The sequence below is a fragment of the Anomaloglossus baeobatrachus genome, chromosome 9 (genome assembly GCF_048569485.1).
Source record: "Anomaloglossus baeobatrachus isolate aAnoBae1 chromosome 9, aAnoBae1.hap1, whole genome shotgun sequence".
NCBI lineage: Eukaryota > Metazoa > Chordata > Amphibia > Anura > Aromobatidae > Anomaloglossus > Anomaloglossus baeobatrachus.
This window is the reverse complement of record NC_134361.1, coordinates 108443366-108462766: the sequence shown is the minus strand read 5'-3', so window position 1 is coordinate 108462766 and position 19401 is coordinate 108443366. Positions and strand designations below refer to the sequence as shown.

At 48.4% G+C, this 19401-nt stretch overlaps 1 protein-coding gene across 4 annotated transcripts in view; it reads right to left on the bottom strand.

Annotated features, from left to right (window-relative positions):
• Positions 1-17286, bottom strand: part of LOC142251276 (phosphatidylinositol-binding clathrin assembly protein-like) — a 134937-nt gene extending 117651 nt beyond the window's left edge. The window contains exons 1-6 of one of the 4 annotated variants that reach the window (XM_075323919.1): positions 16865-17286; positions 8010-8152; positions 6992-7067; positions 6417-6519; positions 6239-6332; positions 6035-6146 (exon numbers count right to left, since the gene is read on the bottom strand). In XM_075323919.1, coding sequence (XP_075180034.1) covers positions 6035-6146; positions 6239-6332; positions 6417-6519; positions 6992-7067; positions 8010-8152; positions 16865-16994 — 658 coding nt within the window. In that variant the 5' untranslated portion in view covers positions 16995-17286. The remainder of the gene's footprint in view (positions 1-6034; positions 6147-6238; positions 6333-6416; positions 6520-6991; positions 7068-8009; positions 8153-16864) is intronic. The other 3 variants (XM_075323921.1, XM_075323920.1, XM_075323922.1) reach the window with 3 other exon arrangements.
• Positions 17287-19401: the final 2115 nt, after the last annotated feature.

Here is a 19401-nt window from a genome sequence, read left to right as displayed (position 1 = left end):
CTCTGGGATCTTGAGACCGTGCCATGAACGTCGGTACCTTGTTGTTGTGCCGGGACGCCATGAGGTCGACGTCCGGCACCCCCCAGCGGCAACAGATCTCCTGAAACACGTCCGGGTGAAGGGACCATTCCCCTGCGTCCATGCCCTGGCGACTGAGATAATCTGCTTCCCAGTTTTCCACGCCTGGGATGTGAACTGCAGAGATGGTGGAAGCCGTGGCTTCCACCCACAGCAAAATCCGCCGGACTTCCTGGAAGGCTTGCCGACTGCGTGTGCCGCCTTGGTGGTTGATGTATGCCACCGCTGTGGAATTGTCCGACTGAATTCGGATCTGCTTGCCTTCCAGCCACTGCTGGAACGCTTTCAGGGCAAGGTACACTGCCCGTATTTCCAGAACATTGATCTGAAGTGAGGACTCTTGCTGGGTCCACGTACCCTGAGCCCTGTGGTGGAGAAAAACCGCTCCCCACCCTGACAGACTCGCGTCCGTCGTGACCACCTCCCAGGATGGGGGCAGGAAGGATTTCCCCTTCGATAATGAAGTGGGAAGAAGCCACCACCGAAGGGAAGCTTTGGTCGCCTGAGAGAGAGAGACGTTCCTGTCGAAGGACGTCGGCTTCCTGTCCCATTTGCGTAGGATGTCCCATTGAAGAGGACGCAGGTGAAACTGCGCGAAAGGGACTGCCTCCATTGCTGCCACCATCTTCCCCAGGAAGTGCATGAGGCGCCTCAAGGGGTGTGCCTGACCTTGAAGGAGAGATTGTACCCCTTTCTGTAGTGAACGCTGCTTGATCAGCGGAAGCTTCACTATCGCTGAGAGGGTATGAAACTCCATGCCAAGATATGTCAGCGATTGGGCCGGTGTCAGATTTGACTTTGGAAAATTGATGAGCCACCCGAAACTCTGGAGAGTCTCCAGAGTAGCGTCGAGGCTGTGTTGGCATGCCTCTTGAGAGGGTGCCTTGATCAGCAGATCGTCCAAGTAAGGGATCACCGAGTGACCCCGAGAGTGGAGGACCGCTACTACAGTAGCCATAACCTTGGTGAAAACCCGTGGGGCTGTTGCCAGGCCGAACGGCAGTGCCACGAACTGCAGGTGTTCGTCTCCTATGGCGAAGCGCAAGAAGCGCTGGTGCTCTGGAGCAATCGGTACGTGGAGATAAGCATCTTTGATATCGATCGATCGATGCAAGGAAATCTCCTTGGGACATTGAGGCGATGACGGAGCAGAGGGATTCCATCCGGAACCGCCTGGTCCTTACGCGTTTGTTGAGCAGTTTCAGGTCCAGGACAGGACGGAAAGACCCGTCCTTCTTTGGGACCACAAACAGGTTGGAGTAAAAACCGTGACCCTGTTGCTGAAGAGGAACAGGGACCACCACTCCTTCTGCCTTCAGAGTGCTCAGCGCCTGCAGAAGAGCCACGGCTCGCTCGGGAGGCGGGGATGACCTGAAGAATCGAGTCGGGGGACGAGAGGTGAACTCTATCTTGTAACCGTGAGACAGAATGTCTCTCACCCAACGGTCTTTTACCCGTGGCAGCCAGGTGTCGCAAAAGCGGGAGAGCCTGCCACCGACCGAGGATGCGGATTGAGGAGGCCGAAAGTCATGAGGAAGCCGCTTTGGTAGCGGCACCTCCGGTGGTCTTTTTAGGACGTGACTTAGACCGCCATGAATCAGAGTTCCTTTGATCTTTCTGAGGCCTTTTGGACGAGGAGAATTGGGACCTGCCCGCGCCCCGAAAGGACCGAAACCTCGGCTGCCCCCTCCTCTGTTGGGGAATGTTCGGTTTGGGCTGGGGTAAGGATGTATCCTTTCCCTTGGATTGTTTGATGATTTCATCCAAACGCTCGCCAGAAATTGGCAAACTGGTTAAGCGCTTTTTGGAAGCAGAATCTGCCTTCCATTCCCGTAGCCACAAGGCCCTGCGGAGTACCACCGAATTGGCGGATGCAACCGCCGTACGGCTCGCAGAGTCCAGGACAGCATTAATAGCGTAAGACGCAAATGCCGACGTCTGAGTGGTTATGGACGCCACCTGCGGCGCGGAAGTGCGTGTGGCTGCGTCAATTTGCGCTTGACCTGCTGATATAGCTTGTAGCGCCCATACGGCTGCGAATGCTGGGGCAAAAGAAGCGCCGATAGCTTCATAGATGGATTTCAACCAGAGCTCCATCTGCCTGTCAGTGGCATCTTTGAGTGAAGCCCCATCTTCCACTGCAAGTATGGATCTAGCCGCCAGTCTGGAGATTGGAGGATCCACCTTGGGACACTGAGTCCAACCTTTGACCACGTCAGGGGGAAAGGGATAACGTGTATCCTTAAGGCGCTTAGAAAAACGCTTATCTGGACAATCATGGTGAATCTGGACTGCCTCTCTGAAATCAGAGTGGTCCAGAAACATACTCGGTGTACGCTTGGAAAACCTGAAACGGAATTTCTCCTGCTGAGAAGCTGACTCCTCCACCGGAGGAGCTGAGGGAGAAATATCCAACATTTGATTGATGGACGCAATAAGATCGTTCACTATGGCGTCCCCGTCCGGAGTATTTAGATTGAGAGCGGCCTCAGGATCAGAATCCTGATCAGCTGTCTCCGCGTCATCAACCAGAGATTCCCCCCGCTGAGACCCTGAACAATATGATGATGTCGAGGGAATTTCCAAGCGAGCTCGCTTAATCGGTCTGGGGCTGGGGTCCGTGTCAGAGCCCCCAGCCTGGGATCTATGAGATACCCCGGGGGGACATTGTTGGTCCAACTGAGGGGGGCCAGGGAACAATGATTCAACAGTGTCCCTGTGCTGAGATACCGGTCTGGACTGCAAGGCTTCTAGTATCTTAGCCATAGTTTCAGAGAGTTTATCCGTAAAGACTGCAAACTCCGTCCCTGTCACCTGGATAGTGTCAGCAGGTGGCTCCCCCTGGGCCCCTCTTAGCAGAGGCTCCGGCTGAGTAAGTGCAGCAGGGGCCGAGCAGAGCACACAATAAGGGTCAGTGGAACCTGCCGGTAGCGGCGTCGTACATGCGGCGCAGGCAGCATAGTAAGCCTGTGTTTTGGCACCCCTGCCTTTTGTGGGCGCCATGCTATTGTCTTCCCTGAGCAACACAATAGGGTATATAGCCAGAATCAACTGTGCACCATACAGTGTAAAGTATATACCATAAACATATAATTTATAATTACACTTCTGCACAATGGGGCTAGCACCACAGGTGCTGCTTACCACCCGCTTAAAGCGGTTGTGAGGCCACCAGAATCCCTGCCTGGGTCTCCCAGAATTTGTCCCCCTCTGCAGCGTCCGAGGAGCTGACAGGAATAGCTGCCGGCGTCCTGAGGAGAGGAGGGAGCCGTGGGCGTGACCCAGAAAGTGCGGGAACTGGTGCCCCACTGTGCACAGTGAGGGGGATGGAGTATGCAAAGCATGCTCCAGCCCTCATTGCTGCTCGTCTGTACAGCGTCCCGCCCTTCCCCTGCCTGTCAGGGCTGGGGGCGGGAGGAAAAAAGACTAGGCCGCAAAAGCCGGGGACTCGAGTAATAAGCGCGGCCGCCGTATAAGCGCGGCCGGCGCGGAAGTCCCCGGCGCACTACAAGTCCCAGCCGCGCCGCAGTGTTAACCATGGCAGCGGCGGTCAGCGCGGTAGTCCCCATACACAAAACACACTCAGCGATGCTGAGTGTGTAATGGCACATTTAACCCGGTCAGCGCCGCGGTCCCCGGTGCACTAGCACACCCAGCAATGCTGGAGTGTTGCTGTGCGCGGTCCCTACGGGGACACAGAGTACCTCCAAGTAGCAGGGCCATGTCCCTGAACGATACCCGGCTCCTATCCAGCAGGCTCCTCTGGAGTTGTGGATGAAGCACGGTCTCAGTGCCTGGAGACCGATAGGATCCCACTTCACCCAGAGCCCTAAGGGGGATGGGGAAGGAAAACAGCATGTGGGCTCCAGCCTCCGTACCCGCAATGGATACCTCAACCTTAACAACACCGCCGACAAGAGTGGGGTGAGAAGGGAGCATGCTGGGGGCCCTATATGAGCCCACTTTTCTTCCATCCGACATTGGTCAGCAGCTGCTGCTGACCAATCTGTGGAGCTGTGCGTGCATGTCTGACCTCCTTCGCACAAAGCAAAAAAACTGAGGAGCCCGTGGGAGCACGGGGGGTGTATAGGCAGAAGGGGAGGGGCTTTACACTTTTAGTGTAATAATTTGTGCGGCCTCCGGAGGCATAGCCTATACACCCAATTGTCTCAATTGTCTGGGTCTCCCAATGGAGCGACAAAGAAAGTAAAAGTTTATAAAATGAGCGGCTTGTTGAGTGACAGTTGCACTGGAGCAGATAATATATATTCACAGTTATCCCCTCCCCCTCAGATCTGTGGAAGGACCTGTGTGAGGTCATACCCATGTGACCTGGTATCCAGCTTTGGTGGTTGAGGCCCCGCCCCTTCTGGTCACATGGGTATGACGTCACACAGGTCCTTCCACAGACAAAGTGAATAATTTGAAGTAGCATAAGCATTATACAAACAGGGGGAGGGGATAACTATGAATATATTATCTGCTCCAGTGCAACTGTCACTCAACAAGCAGCTCATTTTATAAACTTTACTTTTTTAGATTTCAAAACCTATACATCGGAGCTGACCACTAATGGTATGTAGAGAATCAGCCTGATAGTGCCAGTATAGCACTGGCCTTAGGTTATATAAGAAAATCCTGATGATTGGTTCCCTTTAAGCGAGGGGAGCAATAGCACTTTTCCAGAGCCTTCGCATTATAGTAACGTGGAAGCCCATAATATCACACCTTACAGATGATGGACCTGCGTGCGGAGTTAACTTTTTTGGTGCATTGAGTTGAAGCTTTTATTGGGAACATTTTACATAACATTTTGGATCACATTTATCTTGTGTTCTATGCCAAACACTTACATCAGGGGTTTTGATCTAAAGTATCCAAATTATTCAGATGAAACCCCTTAAGGATCCATTCACTATAATGAGGCAACAGGGACACTCATGACTCAGTCTGGCCTCTGTTCAGCCATGTCCTTTTAACAGGTGCACAAATCCGTATCCCACCATGCTTTTATACACGCTTAAAAAGATAGATACCGCCGGATCATAATCCAGAGACAGTCCACAATGTCTCCATTGCCTTCATTATAGGGAAGCTTCTATCAGTGACATTATCCGAATTATGTACTCCAGAGATTCACACGTAAACCCAATGTAAGTACTCAGCGTAGAAAGCAGGATAAAACATGAGCCAAGCCTTACTGTGATGTTTGGGAGGATTAATAAAAAACAACAGGTTAAGAATTGGTCTATTTATATTTTCTCGCTGTTCACCATGTGGTCTAAGTGATTAGATGGCTTTATTCTTCAGATTGGTGTAATTACAGAATATATATATTTTTTCTTCTTAAACTTTTGGCTACTGTTAAAAACTCTTTCTGCACAAAAAAAAAAAAAAAAATTGCATTGCCTTATTTTGTAAGCTATAATTTTCCTCAGGTACCCGCTGAACCCAGTGCATACTTAAGCTGGATGTGTGTCCAAGGGCACACAACCAGCTGAAATGCATTGCGGAACAGAGACCTGTCGGGTCCTTGCACTGCAACACACACTACCGGCTGGTAGCAGACGTTGGCGGTACCGTGACTGCGGGGGGGGGGGGGGGGGGGGGGGAAATCATGCCATGGCACGCACTCTGATGTCAGCTGCAGGCCAGGTAGAACGCCGCACAAAGTGGGAGCAAAGGAAGGTGAGATTCTATATACCAGGTAGGGGCCCAGGGTACGGACATATATACCGGGAAATGGCCCAGGTTGGGGACATTACTACATAATGAAGGTGGAGGGACAACTCATATGGGTTTATAGGATTCAAATTCTATAATGGGCCATACATCTGACCAACATGCGGAAAAAGGAAGGGCCCCAAGCCCAAACTTTGCACTGTGGCTCATCAAACTATTTTATTACGCCACTGATGAGACCAAACCATGGACAGATATTACAGAAATGACGTACCTAACAAATTAATAACTCCTTCATTGTAGGCAGCAAATAATCGAATGGAGTCTTTGAACAGCAGCATGAAGCCAGTATTTATAACACCATTAGTTAATTCATTTGGGTTTGCCTACAATAAAATATATAAAATATACAGAAAACAGTTAGAGGGAGAAAAAAATAAAACGCAACATTATAGTCACAAAGCAATCATGTACTTACATCGAAATCTAGTAGAGCATCTAGTTGATTCTGAATGATAGGAAGAGTTTTTAATAACTTTTCTGTAGCCATAGTTCTCATGACCCCGTCTATCCTAAAATATGGTCAGAAATATAAGTTCAAAAAAATATAAAAAGAAATAACACTCAAACGCAATTTGTGCCCTTGTTTTACATACCCTCTCTTCATTTTGGTGAAGTCCACTGCCACGAGTCTGTAGGAAAGTGCTTTTTCATTGAGATACCTGCTGTAGCGCCTAATGAAGGTTGACATATCATACCCTAGAAGATGGTAGAAAAAAAGGTTTAAAACCAAGATAACATTGATCTGTTCATTTCATGATCATAAAAGGAAACAAAAAGCAGGGAAAAGACCCCAATAAAAGGGACATTAAAGAGTATCTGTCCTTTCTGAATAATGCACTACATCACCATTCCTCTCTATTATAGGAGTTGTATCCTGTATTTTAGCAATTTTTCCCCTCTGCACTACAAGACTCATCAGTGTCCCTGCCACCTTTCTTCATAGACCCGTACATGCAATAGTTGTAATTTGATCCTCAAGAAAACAGAAAATTGTGGACAGATGAAGAATTTTTGAAAATTAATAGTTATTGCAAGGAAAGAAGACATGACTGATAAGTGAGGAGAAAACATTTCTGTAATATATATACTAAGCGTTTGCTGCGGTCTATGCTTTATAAAAGATGCTGACAAATGATGTATTAAATGGTTTAAGATACGGTTTATTTACCTTGCATAGCACCTTTATCTAAGAAGTTGTTGAGGTTGAATAATGTATTTCTGGATGCAAGATACTGAATGAAGCGCTTAAAAAAGGAAAAAAAAAAATAAAGTTATAAAAAAACAAACAAAAAAAAAACATAAGTAAATCTCTGAAACAAAAGTTTTAAATAAAAATAAAGATTTCCCAAGGCATCTGCTGAAAAATGACTAATAACTGAACATTCAGCCATAATAATGCATGTTGGATTTCGCACAGATTGGTGTATGGAGCAGCCCACGTCCCATGCAAGTGATGGAGGGACAGACAGCAAAACCACGGGTCACAGAAAGACACTCAAGTCCAAATACACCTCAATGGGCCCCATCTTATTGTGTTACACATCTGGATCACCGATCTCTTTTATTTGTTATACTAGTAGAAGTCACGTGGGACTTATTGATACAGTGAATGACCACAGAAGATGCCCACCAGACCCAAAGTATTGCTTGTTTAATAAGAAAGTTATTATTTTTCACTTAATATTTGTGATAAAATGAAAGAAATTCTTAGTTCTTTATGCTATTGTTCTTGCTTAAAGGGATAGCCTAAACGATGATACTGATGGCTTATCTTTATTATCAGATTGGTGGTGAACCAACACCCAGCACCCCCATTGATCAGCTGTTACCGTCTCCTGTGGAGACTGAATGTACACAGTGTACAGAGTGGTGACAGCAAGGCTCCGTACACTGCAGTGCCCATTCCCCGGGGCTGCAGCCAAACTCCCAATCATTTTCATGGAGTAGCAGCACCCGCGAACAGCCAATATACAGCGTGCAAAGCATTAATTTTATATTCCTATACAAAGTGTACATCTGGTCATCACAAGACCTGCAGAAAAAAGGGGTGTTGGGACCCCCTACCGATCTGACACTCATTCATGACCAATCATAAGGATGGGCAACCAATAATAAAGTCATAAATATAATATATTTTGATTCATTGCTTCAATGCAGCTATGGCCTAATAAGTAGTGTGATCTTACCTCATTACCATACATCATAAGGTGATGCGTTGTGATCAGGGCTTTGAAGACTACCACCCAGCTACCATTGGCAGTCCTTTCAAAGAGCGTATCGGCCAGCTGCGGTATGTTAACATTCATTTCGTTTGTACATTGGATAAGATCTGATAAAACACAAATAATAGTATGTTGTAATCATTGATAAAAGATAGGGCGATCTAATGACTACATAGCACATTTCTTTACAGTGATAATGGACATCCAATAACCTACAATATCTCTAAATGTATCAGCATCTTCCTTGAGAGCAGAGCACCCCAAAAAAATGCAGACACAAAAGTGTACTATTGCCTCCTCTTGCTTTATAAGAAGAGTCTTATAGAAGGTTTTCTAGTAGGAAACCAGATTACTGTACAATTCTACACCACAGGAGCAGAACTACGGTAGCACGAGAACTCAATTACAATTCAATACCTTAGGGTGGAAAAAAATAACATTGAGAAAGGGTTGTCTGCATCGGAATACTTTTTTTTTTTTTATTCCTGATACACACACACACACACACACACACACACGAGCCCATGGAAATCAGCTAAAATGAGTGGGAGAACCTGGCAGCGAGTGCTTGCTTCCCACTGGCACAGCATGGCACAGCTCCTGAAGATATTAACATGCCGCCTATGTAAAGCGCAAACATACCCAAAACTGACAAACGGGCGAGTGTCCTGAAAGTGGAATTCCCCCTCCAGTAACACAGAGCTAATTAATACTGTTTAATCATAGCTTGTCCAAGGAACAAGTTTCAGTGTAAAACTATGTTCACACTAGAAAAATTATTTTTCTTAAGAAATTTCTTGAGAATGAAGGATTAGCGCACCTGCGTTAAAAAATGCACCAATAATGCAGGTGCGTTTTCGGTGCGGTTTTTTTCAGGTTGGTCCCTGCGTTTTTTAATGCCTTTACAGCAATAAAGCACATTGAAAATGAAAAAAAAAAAAATAGATAATACAGAGATAGATGATAGATAATAGATATAGATAAATAGATATTTATGGGAATAGATAGATCGATAGATAGATAGATAGATAGATAGATAGATCGATAGATATAGATAGATAATAGATATGTAGGGAAATAGATAATAGAAAGATAGATAGATAATAGATAGATGGATGGATGGATGGGTGGATAGATAATAGAGGGATAGATAGTCCAGCTTTATGTATGAGGTTTCCCCCCACACATACTGCAGTTCTTGCGGCCGGTAATGCGTTCACATCACCGGCCGTGAGAAATGTCCTGTAGTTACCCACAGCCCCGCTCAGGGAGCCGCATTAAGCACTCGCTCGCTGACCGAGGCTGTGTGGGGAGCTGTCACACGCGGCTGGAAGCGCCGCGGGACATCGCTGTGGATTACGTCGGAGCTGTGTTTGGGAGGGGTTAATCAACTGGATAAAGAGGGGCTTTTTGTCTTTTATTCAAAATACAGGATTTTTCAGTGTGTGTGTGTGTGTGTGTGTGTGTGTGTGTGTGTGTGTGTGTGTGTGTGTGTGTGTGTGTGTGTGTGTGTGTGTGTGTTTCTTTACTTTCACTAACAGATTAGTGACGGCGTGTCAGACACTGCCATCACTAATCTTGGACTTAGTGGCAGCTATTGGTTGCCGTTAACTCCTTATTACCTGGATTGCCACTGCATCATGGCATCTGGAAGAGCCGGGACTGTCGCATAATGGATACGACAGTCCCGGGGCAGCTGCAGGCTAATATTCTCGGCTGCGGGAGGGGGGCATTAACCCTGGCCCTCGCCCTCCCCAGCCTGAGAATACCGGGCTGCCGCTGTGTGCTTACCCGGCTGGAAGTAAAAATACAGCGGAGCACACGCTTTTTTTTCTCTTCTTCCTCTTCCTGTCCTAGTGACATCACTTCCCTGCAAAACGCAGGGCAGGGATGTACACTATGCCCCGAAAACGCGAAATAACGCGGGAATAACGCGGGAATAACACATCACTTGTTACCTGCGTTATTCCTGCGCTATTTCATAATTACATTACAGTCAATGGAGTGAAATAACGCAGTTATCTGCAGAAAAAAAGAAGTGACATGCTCATTCTTTTTCTAAAGAAAATCTACTGAAGGAATTTTCTTAGAAAAAAAAAACAGTGTGCGCACAGCTAATTTTTTTTTTTTACATAGGTTTTGCTGGGAAATGTCTGCAGAAAGGTTACAAGAATTTCTCAAAGTTCTGCAGCAAAATTGGACCAAAAACGCAGGTAAAAAAAACGCAGTGTGTGAACATAGCCTAAAGGGTTTTTCTGATCAGGTTACACAACTTCATAGGTTGAGGGGTAGGAGGCTGGAGGACCAGGTCTGGAGAGGTGAGGCCAGACTGGACATCACGCTCCGTACTTTTGACCCTGAATGGCAGATGCCATTCAGATTGTTAGAAACTCAAAGAGATTATTTTTTTCATAAATTAACGTTTTGAGGCTGCACTTTTGTTCTTTTTGGGGACTGTGTGCCTGCAAAAAAAACAAAAATACGGAGATGCATCCACTTTGATTGAAGTCACAGATTAAAATCACCCAGACAGGTCTAGAAGTCCACAGGTTGTATCTGTGTGCTGGCCGAGGTTAACCTTGTAATGTATAGGAGAAGCTTTGTTATTTTTAATTTTTTTTTTTACATACATGAAAAACACCGATGATAAAAACGAACACTGACAAAATACTGATCGCAGTCGAATCCAAAATATATGAAAAAATTACTGACGTCTGAATAAGGCTTTATATTGACTTGCATCTGCCTGCCATTACTGTCAATAGTGACGTCACTGATTTCTTTTAAGCACCACTCCAGCAATTTGGGGGTTTATTTGTTTTTATTTCCCGCGAAACTGCTGCTTGAAATGTAAGTTCTCTGACCCCTGTATTATACTCACCTGATGCCTTCGTCTTTTTCTATCACCGTCACTCCAGTTGGTTGTCGGTGATTTGTGAACCGCCAGAAGTTCCAGTGTTTCATAGAGCTGGAGCTCACAACTCAATGTAAGTCTATAGGAGCCTCGTTCTGACTCTCAGAGATGTATGGGGAGCTTGTGATGTAGCTTCTGACTTCTGGACAGTCAGACATTGATGGCGCTGTGGGACCAGAGCGGCGTCAGTAAAAGGGGGTAGATGCTGGAGGATGAGTATATGACAGGGGGCTTAGATTTAAAGCACCACTCAAGCACTAAAAAAAGAAAATGCTCGAGTGCTGCTTTAAGAATACTGAGTGTAAGCTCATTTGCAAACAAAAAAATGTATTGTGCAGCCACTTTATATTATTTTTGTACAGTATAAGACCCTGGAGATACAACTTGCATTGCCCTTATAAGGTCCAGTCACTATAAGCAACTTACCAGCGATCCCAACAACGATAGGGATCGCTGGTAAGTTGCTAGGAGGTTGCTGGTGAGATGTCACACTGCGACGCTCCAGCGATCCCACCAGCAACCTGACCTGGTAGGGATCGCTGGAGCGTCGCTACACGAGTTGCTGGTGAGCTCACCAGCGACAAGCCCCCAGCGCCGCGTGGAAGATGCTGCGCTTGGTAACTAAGGTAAATATCGGGTAACCAACCCGATATTTACCTTGGTTACCACCGCACGGAGCTACACGTGCAGAGAGCAGGGAGCAGCGCACACAGCTTAGCGCTGGCTCCCTGCTCTCCTAGTTACAGCACACATCGGGTTAATTACCCGATGTGTGCTGCAGCTAAATGTGCACAGAGCAGGGAGCAGCGAACAATGCTTAGCGCTGGCTCCTTGCTCTCCTAGTTACAGCACACATCGGGTTAATTAACCCGATGTGTGCTGCAGCTACATGTGCACAGAGCAGGAGCCGGCACTGACAGTGAGAGCGGAGGAGGCTGGTAACAAAAGGTAAATATCGGGTAACCAAGGACAGGGCTTCTTGGTTACCCGATGTTTACATTGGTTACCAGCCTCCGCAGAAGCTGGCTCCTGCAGCCTGCACATTTAGTTGTTGCTGTCTCGCTGTCACACACAGCGATCTGTGCTTCACAGCGGGACAGCAACAACTAAAAAATGGCCCAGGACATTCAGCAACAACCAACGACCTCACAGCAGGGGCCAGGTTGTTGCTGGATGTCACACACAGCAACATCGCTAGCAACGTCACAAAAGTTGTTAGTTAGCAGCGATGTTGCTAGCGATGTTGCTTAGTGTGACGGGGCCTTTACATTGCCCTTGCTCCCAATTAGACACATTGTGGTATAGATGACAACATGTCGGCCGTGCACAGACACAAGCACATTATTAATACTTCACTGCAGCTTCAGTGTGGACTTTACATATGAAATGTAACCAGATAAGACAGGCAAAAATTAGGGGAGCCTGAATGGAGCAAAATAGTCAAAAATGCTACAATCCATAGTAACATGTCATGATTGCTCAATACACCCACACAAACTATAGCAAAATTCTTATCTTTAGGTGGGGCCACATGGGTCCCACAGGCAAAGATTGCTCTATGGTACATTGCAGGTGAATGGGGACACGCTGCGCCCCACAAAATACCGCAACAAGCAAGTTGCAAGACTTTAGAACCATGGATGTCTTGTTTGTATAAGCTCCATAGGTGGCTTGTCACATTATGTTTCCTGGCCAAAGAGATGTCAATCAAGTCAGAAAGTTCTTCAGTACTAATTTGCATGCCATGTCAAAACTTCTTTATTATATGAAAGTAAAACAATAATGAACTGTCCTTATGCGGACGTCACACGAGTTGATCTATCGTGCGATCGCACCTGCCCCCGTCGTTTGTGCGGCACGGGCAATTAGTTGCCCGTGGTGCACAAAGTCATTAAACCCCCGTCACACGCACTTACCTGCTGAGCGACGTCGCTGTGGGCGGTGAACATCCACTTCCTGAAGGGGGAGGGACATTCGGCGTCACACAGCGGCCGCCCAATAGAAGCGGAGATGAGCGGGACGTAGACATCCCGCCCACCTCCTTCCTTCCGCATAGCCGGTGGGTGCCGCGGGACGCAGATAAGCGGTGTTCATCGTTCCCGGGGTGTCACACGGAGTGATGTGTGCTGCCCCGGGTATGATGAACAACCGGCGCAGAGAAAAAACGACTTTTTGAAAATGAGCGACGTGTCAACGAGCAACGATACGGTGAGTATTTTTACTCGTTCACCGTCGCTTGTAGCGGTCACACGTTACGATATATCAAACGATGCCGGATGTGCGTCACTTACGACGTAACCCCGCTGACATATCGCACGATATATCGTCTCGTTTGACGCCCGCATTAGATTAGGCCATAAATCCATAAATATAGGACCCCCACTGACCTCGTCCCTGACACCTCTGCCAATCAGACATAAGAGGCGGCAGTGGAGGGACTTCAGGAAACACCTCGTCCTCCATCGTTTACCAGGCAGAGCTCACTACTTTCAGTAGCCGCTGTGCCCGACATGAGAGCAAAGTCCCACCAAAATGTACAGAACGGTGACTGACAGAAGCCCAAAATAAGAAGAGAATATTACAGTCTTGGAAAAGCCTGTAATAATTTTGGTAAGCTACAAGGATTTCTCCAAAACAGTGGTGGGTAATTAATTTTCCCAAGGAGCCACATGAGAGACAGTGACTCTTGTGGAGGGCCGAACAAATAGGTTGAAATTAATTCTGCCCAATATTATTACATTGATATTAATTGTATCAATTAATATTGAGTAGATTTAGATATGCTGACATTCCCCTATATAAAAGTAGGAGCACACACACACACACACAATATAAGCCCACACACCCTACCTATATAAAGTATGAGTCCACGCACAGCCCCACTATATATACAGTATGAGCCCCCTACTACACATTCCTCCTATTTACAGTATAAGCCCTCACAAAGCCTCTTTATACATAGTATGAGCCAACCGTAATACCGCATGAGACCCCCAAATAGTCTCTTTGTACAAAATATACCCCTTACATAGACCCTTAAATGCAGTATGAGCCCTCAAATAGCCCCTATATACAATATTAGCCACTGTATATAGTGTGAGCCCCCAAATAGTGTCTTTATATAAAATATACCCCTATGAGCCCCCATAGCCTCTATATACAATATTAGTCCCTGCATATACTGTATGAGCCCCCAAATGGTCTCCTTATATACAGAATGAGCCCCCAAATGGTCTCCTTATACATATGATATGTGCCTCCTTATAAACAGTATGGGCCATCACATAGCCTTTCTGTATACATTTTGAGCCCCCACATGCGATATAGTATGAGATACCACACAGCCCTTATATGTACAGATACACATCTCACATAGAAAGGAAAAAAAAAAAAACCCCACGAACCACATTCACCTCGCTCCCGTTCCCCAAGTGTTGCGCTCTGCTCCGGTCTCCAGTGCACTGACCCAGCAGACGAGAGGACATGATGTGATCACGTCTGCTGTTTCAGTCGTGCGGATGTCACGGTGAAGCCCGCAGGACACTGGTCCCAGCCCTTTGGCTGTCTCAGTTCCCGGGCCGCACTTTGCCTACCCCTGCTCCAGAGGATAGGTTTGGCTCACTCATGTGGTATTTGCAGCTGTGGATTTTGTCACGTTTCCCTGCATTTCCTGCTGAAATGATACAAATATTCTCCTGCCATATCTACAAAGCACCCAGAAACAAAAAAAAAAAGTCACTTGTAAAAATACATCATGCAGTGCTCCTCTACGACTTATGATCCATTTTCACTAGTCTTTGTACAGTATATTACAGGGGTGACTTCAAAGCTGAGGTTTGTGCCTTCCAATTTACCATAATAGCACTGGTGTGATGATCGTGGTCTGTTCACTTAAGCACCAAAATTCTGATGATCTGGATGCAAATATTACAGACACAACCTTATATACGAATATCATACAAGCCCGAGACAAGACAAAGTTGTCAATAACTCCTACTGTGCATCTTGTGCCCCTACCATCCATAACTCATAATCACAGCAGAGACCCCCTATAGTCACATCATTAAAAAACATTACACAAATAAAGCAGAACGCACTTCTACTATAAAAGCTGGGCGCACGCTGTGTTTTGCCGCGTTTTTGCGCAGTTTTGGGTTCGAAACTGCATGAATTTTCTTCCCCAGCAAAGTCTGAGATTTCACTTTTGCTGTCTGCACGTTGCAGCTTTTTTTTGGCTGTGTCTTTGTGGTGACCACAAAGATGCAGCATGTCAATTCTTTTTGCGTTTTTCAACAATTTAATGCATTGGACAAAAACGCAGCAAAAAACGCATCAAAAAAACGCATGTGTTTTTTTTATAGGTTCGTTTTTGTGAGCTTTTTTGGGGCCAAAAACGTTACATCTTTGTGGTCAGAAAAAAAAGCAGCATTCGCACATAGCCTAAGAAGCCAAGTAGTATTTTTTGGTCACCATCTTGAGCCGTACACATCACTGTCCACCCAGCTCCAGTCTTCCCATGGCTCACACAAGTATTACCCCCTAGTAGTACCTCCTGGCCTCCCATTACGTACCCCGTATTAGGAGGCTGTATGTGAGCGCTTATTTCTTCATAGGTTTTGGTTCTATAATCCACCATAGATAACAGGTCCCTATGAAAACAGGGCATGGGGCCGCTATTACCTGCCACCTTCTGTGCATTGTCCGACAGGACAGGTCAGTGACACCCGGCTGCAGGCACAGACCGCTGCCTGGACTGTAAAGGGATTACACAACTTATTTTTTTGCAGCTGTTTTTACAAAAGTTATTAGTCACCCCCTTCCCCAGTGAAAGAGTATGAATGTGCCAGTGCTTCTACCAATCATTGGCTGCAGTGGTCACGTGCCGGCTGTTGTAGACAATCTGTGGCCTCTGTGGTAACAAGATGAACAAGCAGTCATCGCTGTGGCGGCCACAAGCAGGACGACCGGCGGAGCCTCAGCCCCGGGTCACTGGGGGTTGTACCATTTACAGCAACTTTTTACAAAATTTGGATAATCCCTTAAAATCCCCATAGTGACCGGTTCGTCATAAAGTTTGTGCTATGGGAAGACTATCTATGTACAGGACTTGTCACCTTATACACAGGTAATACCACACACAGTATATACAGCAGGGCCGGCCCACACAGCACAGGAGTCCAGAAATCCCCAAACAGTGGAAGATTTCTACTGAGGTCTATGGAGGGCACATTACAGGGCTGCCAACAGGGACTAGCTCCTATACATGATATATGGGTTTCTATACAAATAATGATATAGATATACATCATAATACACACACAAGTAGTAGATTATATCCTAGATCACAAGCTACCTATATATCACCCACAGGTCACATCATACGATGCAGAACGCAAGTCCACAGCCCAGAGAGACTATCAATATAGACAGTGTATAGATCACCTGTGGGGTGGCGGGAGGAGATATAGAGAGATATATTATATATACACACACACACACAAGCAGGGACATATATATATATATATATATATATATATAGTCTATGCAGTGTACAGCTGTATATACACAGATATAGGGGCGTACAGTGATAATGAACGTAAATACAGAGAGCACACACTGTATATAATGTATATCTCCACCCAAGGCACAGGGGTACATTACTGTATATATAATAAGAGAATATACAGCGCTGCCATGTATACACCAGTATGGACACATACAGTGCAGAATACATATACACAGTGTGGGTCAGTGCATACATATATGAGGTATATCTCAGTATGTGTGTACAGGTCAGAGTATGGACACACATACATGATACACTCACACACATACTATATATATACACACACACACACACACACACACACACACACACACCTGAGCCCCGCCCGCCCTCACTCACAGTCCAGGTGCTTCTTCTTCGGCCCCATCACCTCATGGGTGGTCGCCTTACACACGGCCTTGGCCAGGGCCGATCCGGTGACGCTGTGCTGGGCCGCCGTGATCCGGTCGGTGATGGACTGCCCCGACATTGTCCGCTGACTCCCGGCCGGGCCTACGGATACAGGATGTGTCACCGCCGGCTCCCCAGCTACGTGCCGCTACAGCCGCTCAGCTCTCCGGCCCGGGGCACCCTGCTCGGAGGCTTCCCTGACAGCTGGTGGTGACAGGCAGCAGTCCGTGCCCCGCTCCGCTCCGTGTGACTGGCTGCCTCCCTCTTCCTTTCCGGTTTCTCTCCCTTCTCTTTTTACCTCACTTCACACTCACAAGACAAAATGGCGGCGCCGTGTCATGTGACCGCGGACCGCAGAGCGCCGGCTGTTGTCAGGGGTCCCGCGCCTGTGAGAGGAGTCGTCTGTCACCGCGGAGCTCAGCGAATGCCCGTGTGTCCCTGAGGGCGCTCATGGGTGACGGTTATTGCTCCCATGCAACTGCTCATACACAGGCGAAGTGTCGAGCAGGAACCGTCACAGGGTGGCCGAGCAGGGGTACTCACAGGGTGGCCGAGCAGGGGTACTCACAGGGTGGCCGAGCAGGGTCACTCACAGGGTGGCCGAGCAGGGTCACTCACAGGGTGGCCGAGCAGGGGCCGTCACAGGGTGGCCGAGCAGGGGCCGTCACAGGGTGGCCGAGCAGGGGCCGTCACAGGGTGGCCGAGCAGGGTCACTCACAGGGTGGCCGAGCAGGGTCACTCACAGGGTGGCCGAGCAGGGTCACTCACAGGGTGGCCGAGCAGGGGCCGTCACAGGGTGGCCGAGCAGGGGCCGTCACAGGGTGGCCGAGCAGGGGCCGTCACAGGGTGGCCGAGCAGGGGCCGTCACAGGGTGGCCGAGCAGGGGCCGTCACAGGGTGGCCGAGCAGGGTCACTCACAGGGTGGCCGAGCAGGGTCACTCACAGGGTGGCCGAGCAGGGTCACTCACAGGGTGGCCGAGCAGGGTCACTCACAGGGTGGCCGAGCAGGGGCCGTCACAGGGTGGCCGAGCAGGGGCCGTCACAGGGTGGCCGAGCAGGGGCCGTCACAGGGTGGCCGAGCTGGGTCACTCACAGGGTGGCCGAGCAGGGGCCGTCACAGGGTGGCCGAGCAGGGTCACTCACAGGGTGGCCGAGCAGGGTCACTCACAGGGTGGCCGAGCAGGGTCACTCACAGGGTGGCCGAGCAGGGTCACTCACAGGGTGGCCGAGCAGGGTCACTCACAGGGTGGCCGAGCAGGGACCGTCACGAGGTGGCTGAGCAGGGACCGTCACGAGGTGGCTGAGCAGGGACCGTCACAGGGTGGCCGAGCAGGGTCACTCACAGGGTGGCCGAGCAGGGTCACTCACAGGGTGGCCGAGCAGGGTCACTCACAGGGTGGCCGAGCAGGGGCCGTCACAGGGTGGCTGACCAGGGTCACTCACAGGGTGGCCGAGCAGGGTCACTCACAGGGTGGCCGAGCAGGGTCACTCACAGGGTGGCCGAGCAGGGTCACTCACAGGGTGGCCGAGCAGGGGAACGCGCAGGGTCACTCACAGGAGGGCCGAGCAGGGGCATACGAAGGGCTCTCGACACCAGCTTGGTGTGTGTATGGCAGTGGAGGCTTTGTGGCAGAGTATGGGAGACTCGCTAGTCTCTCCTTGGCTGCATTCACACACAGTTCTTGGAGGCAGAAAAGAAATGCATCAACTTTTTGAAGAGAAATCCTCTTTTGAAAATGCTGCTTTTTTTCCCCCTTAAAATATTTTTAGGGTGTGTTCACACTGAGGTGTTTTGCTGTGTTTTTTGGAGCAAAACAATCTCTAGAAACCACAAGTTTTGCTTGCAGATATGAAGAGTTTCTGCTCCAAAAACTCAGGAAAAAAAAGCTGAGTGTGAACGCGCCCTTATTAGCGTGATCGAACGACATAGTTGTCACACAGGTCCACTCGGAAACCCCACTGAAAAAGCGCCTAGCAAACCCTGAAGAGAATGAACCTCTGCACCTCTATGTAATAGACCAGGGGTCTCAAACACGTGGGCCGCATGCGGCCCCTCAGGCTGCTTCGTTAGGTCCCCAGGCCCGTGCCCCTGCTAACTATCGCGGCCGGTGCAGGGGCCGCAGCCACTGTCTGCACTTTGTTAGATGAATGTTTTGCCGGCGCTGTGCTCTCAGAGTCAAGGGCTCTGCGCGCGCAGCGCTGGTAAAACAATCATCTGACATGAATGCCTGACAGTGGTTACTGCCCCTGCACCGGCCGCAATAATCACCTGGGGCATGGCCTGCAGACAGCAAGAAGCAGAGACGAGGCAGCCGAGGGAACGCAGGACAGGTGAGAAGAATGGTGTTTGGGTTTTTTTGTGTGTGTATGTGAAGGACGGCACATTAACCCCTTAGCGACCTATGATGTACTGGGTACGTCATGGCTTCCTGGTACTTAAGGACCCATGACGTACCCAGGACGTCATGGCGAAATCGCGGCCCCGG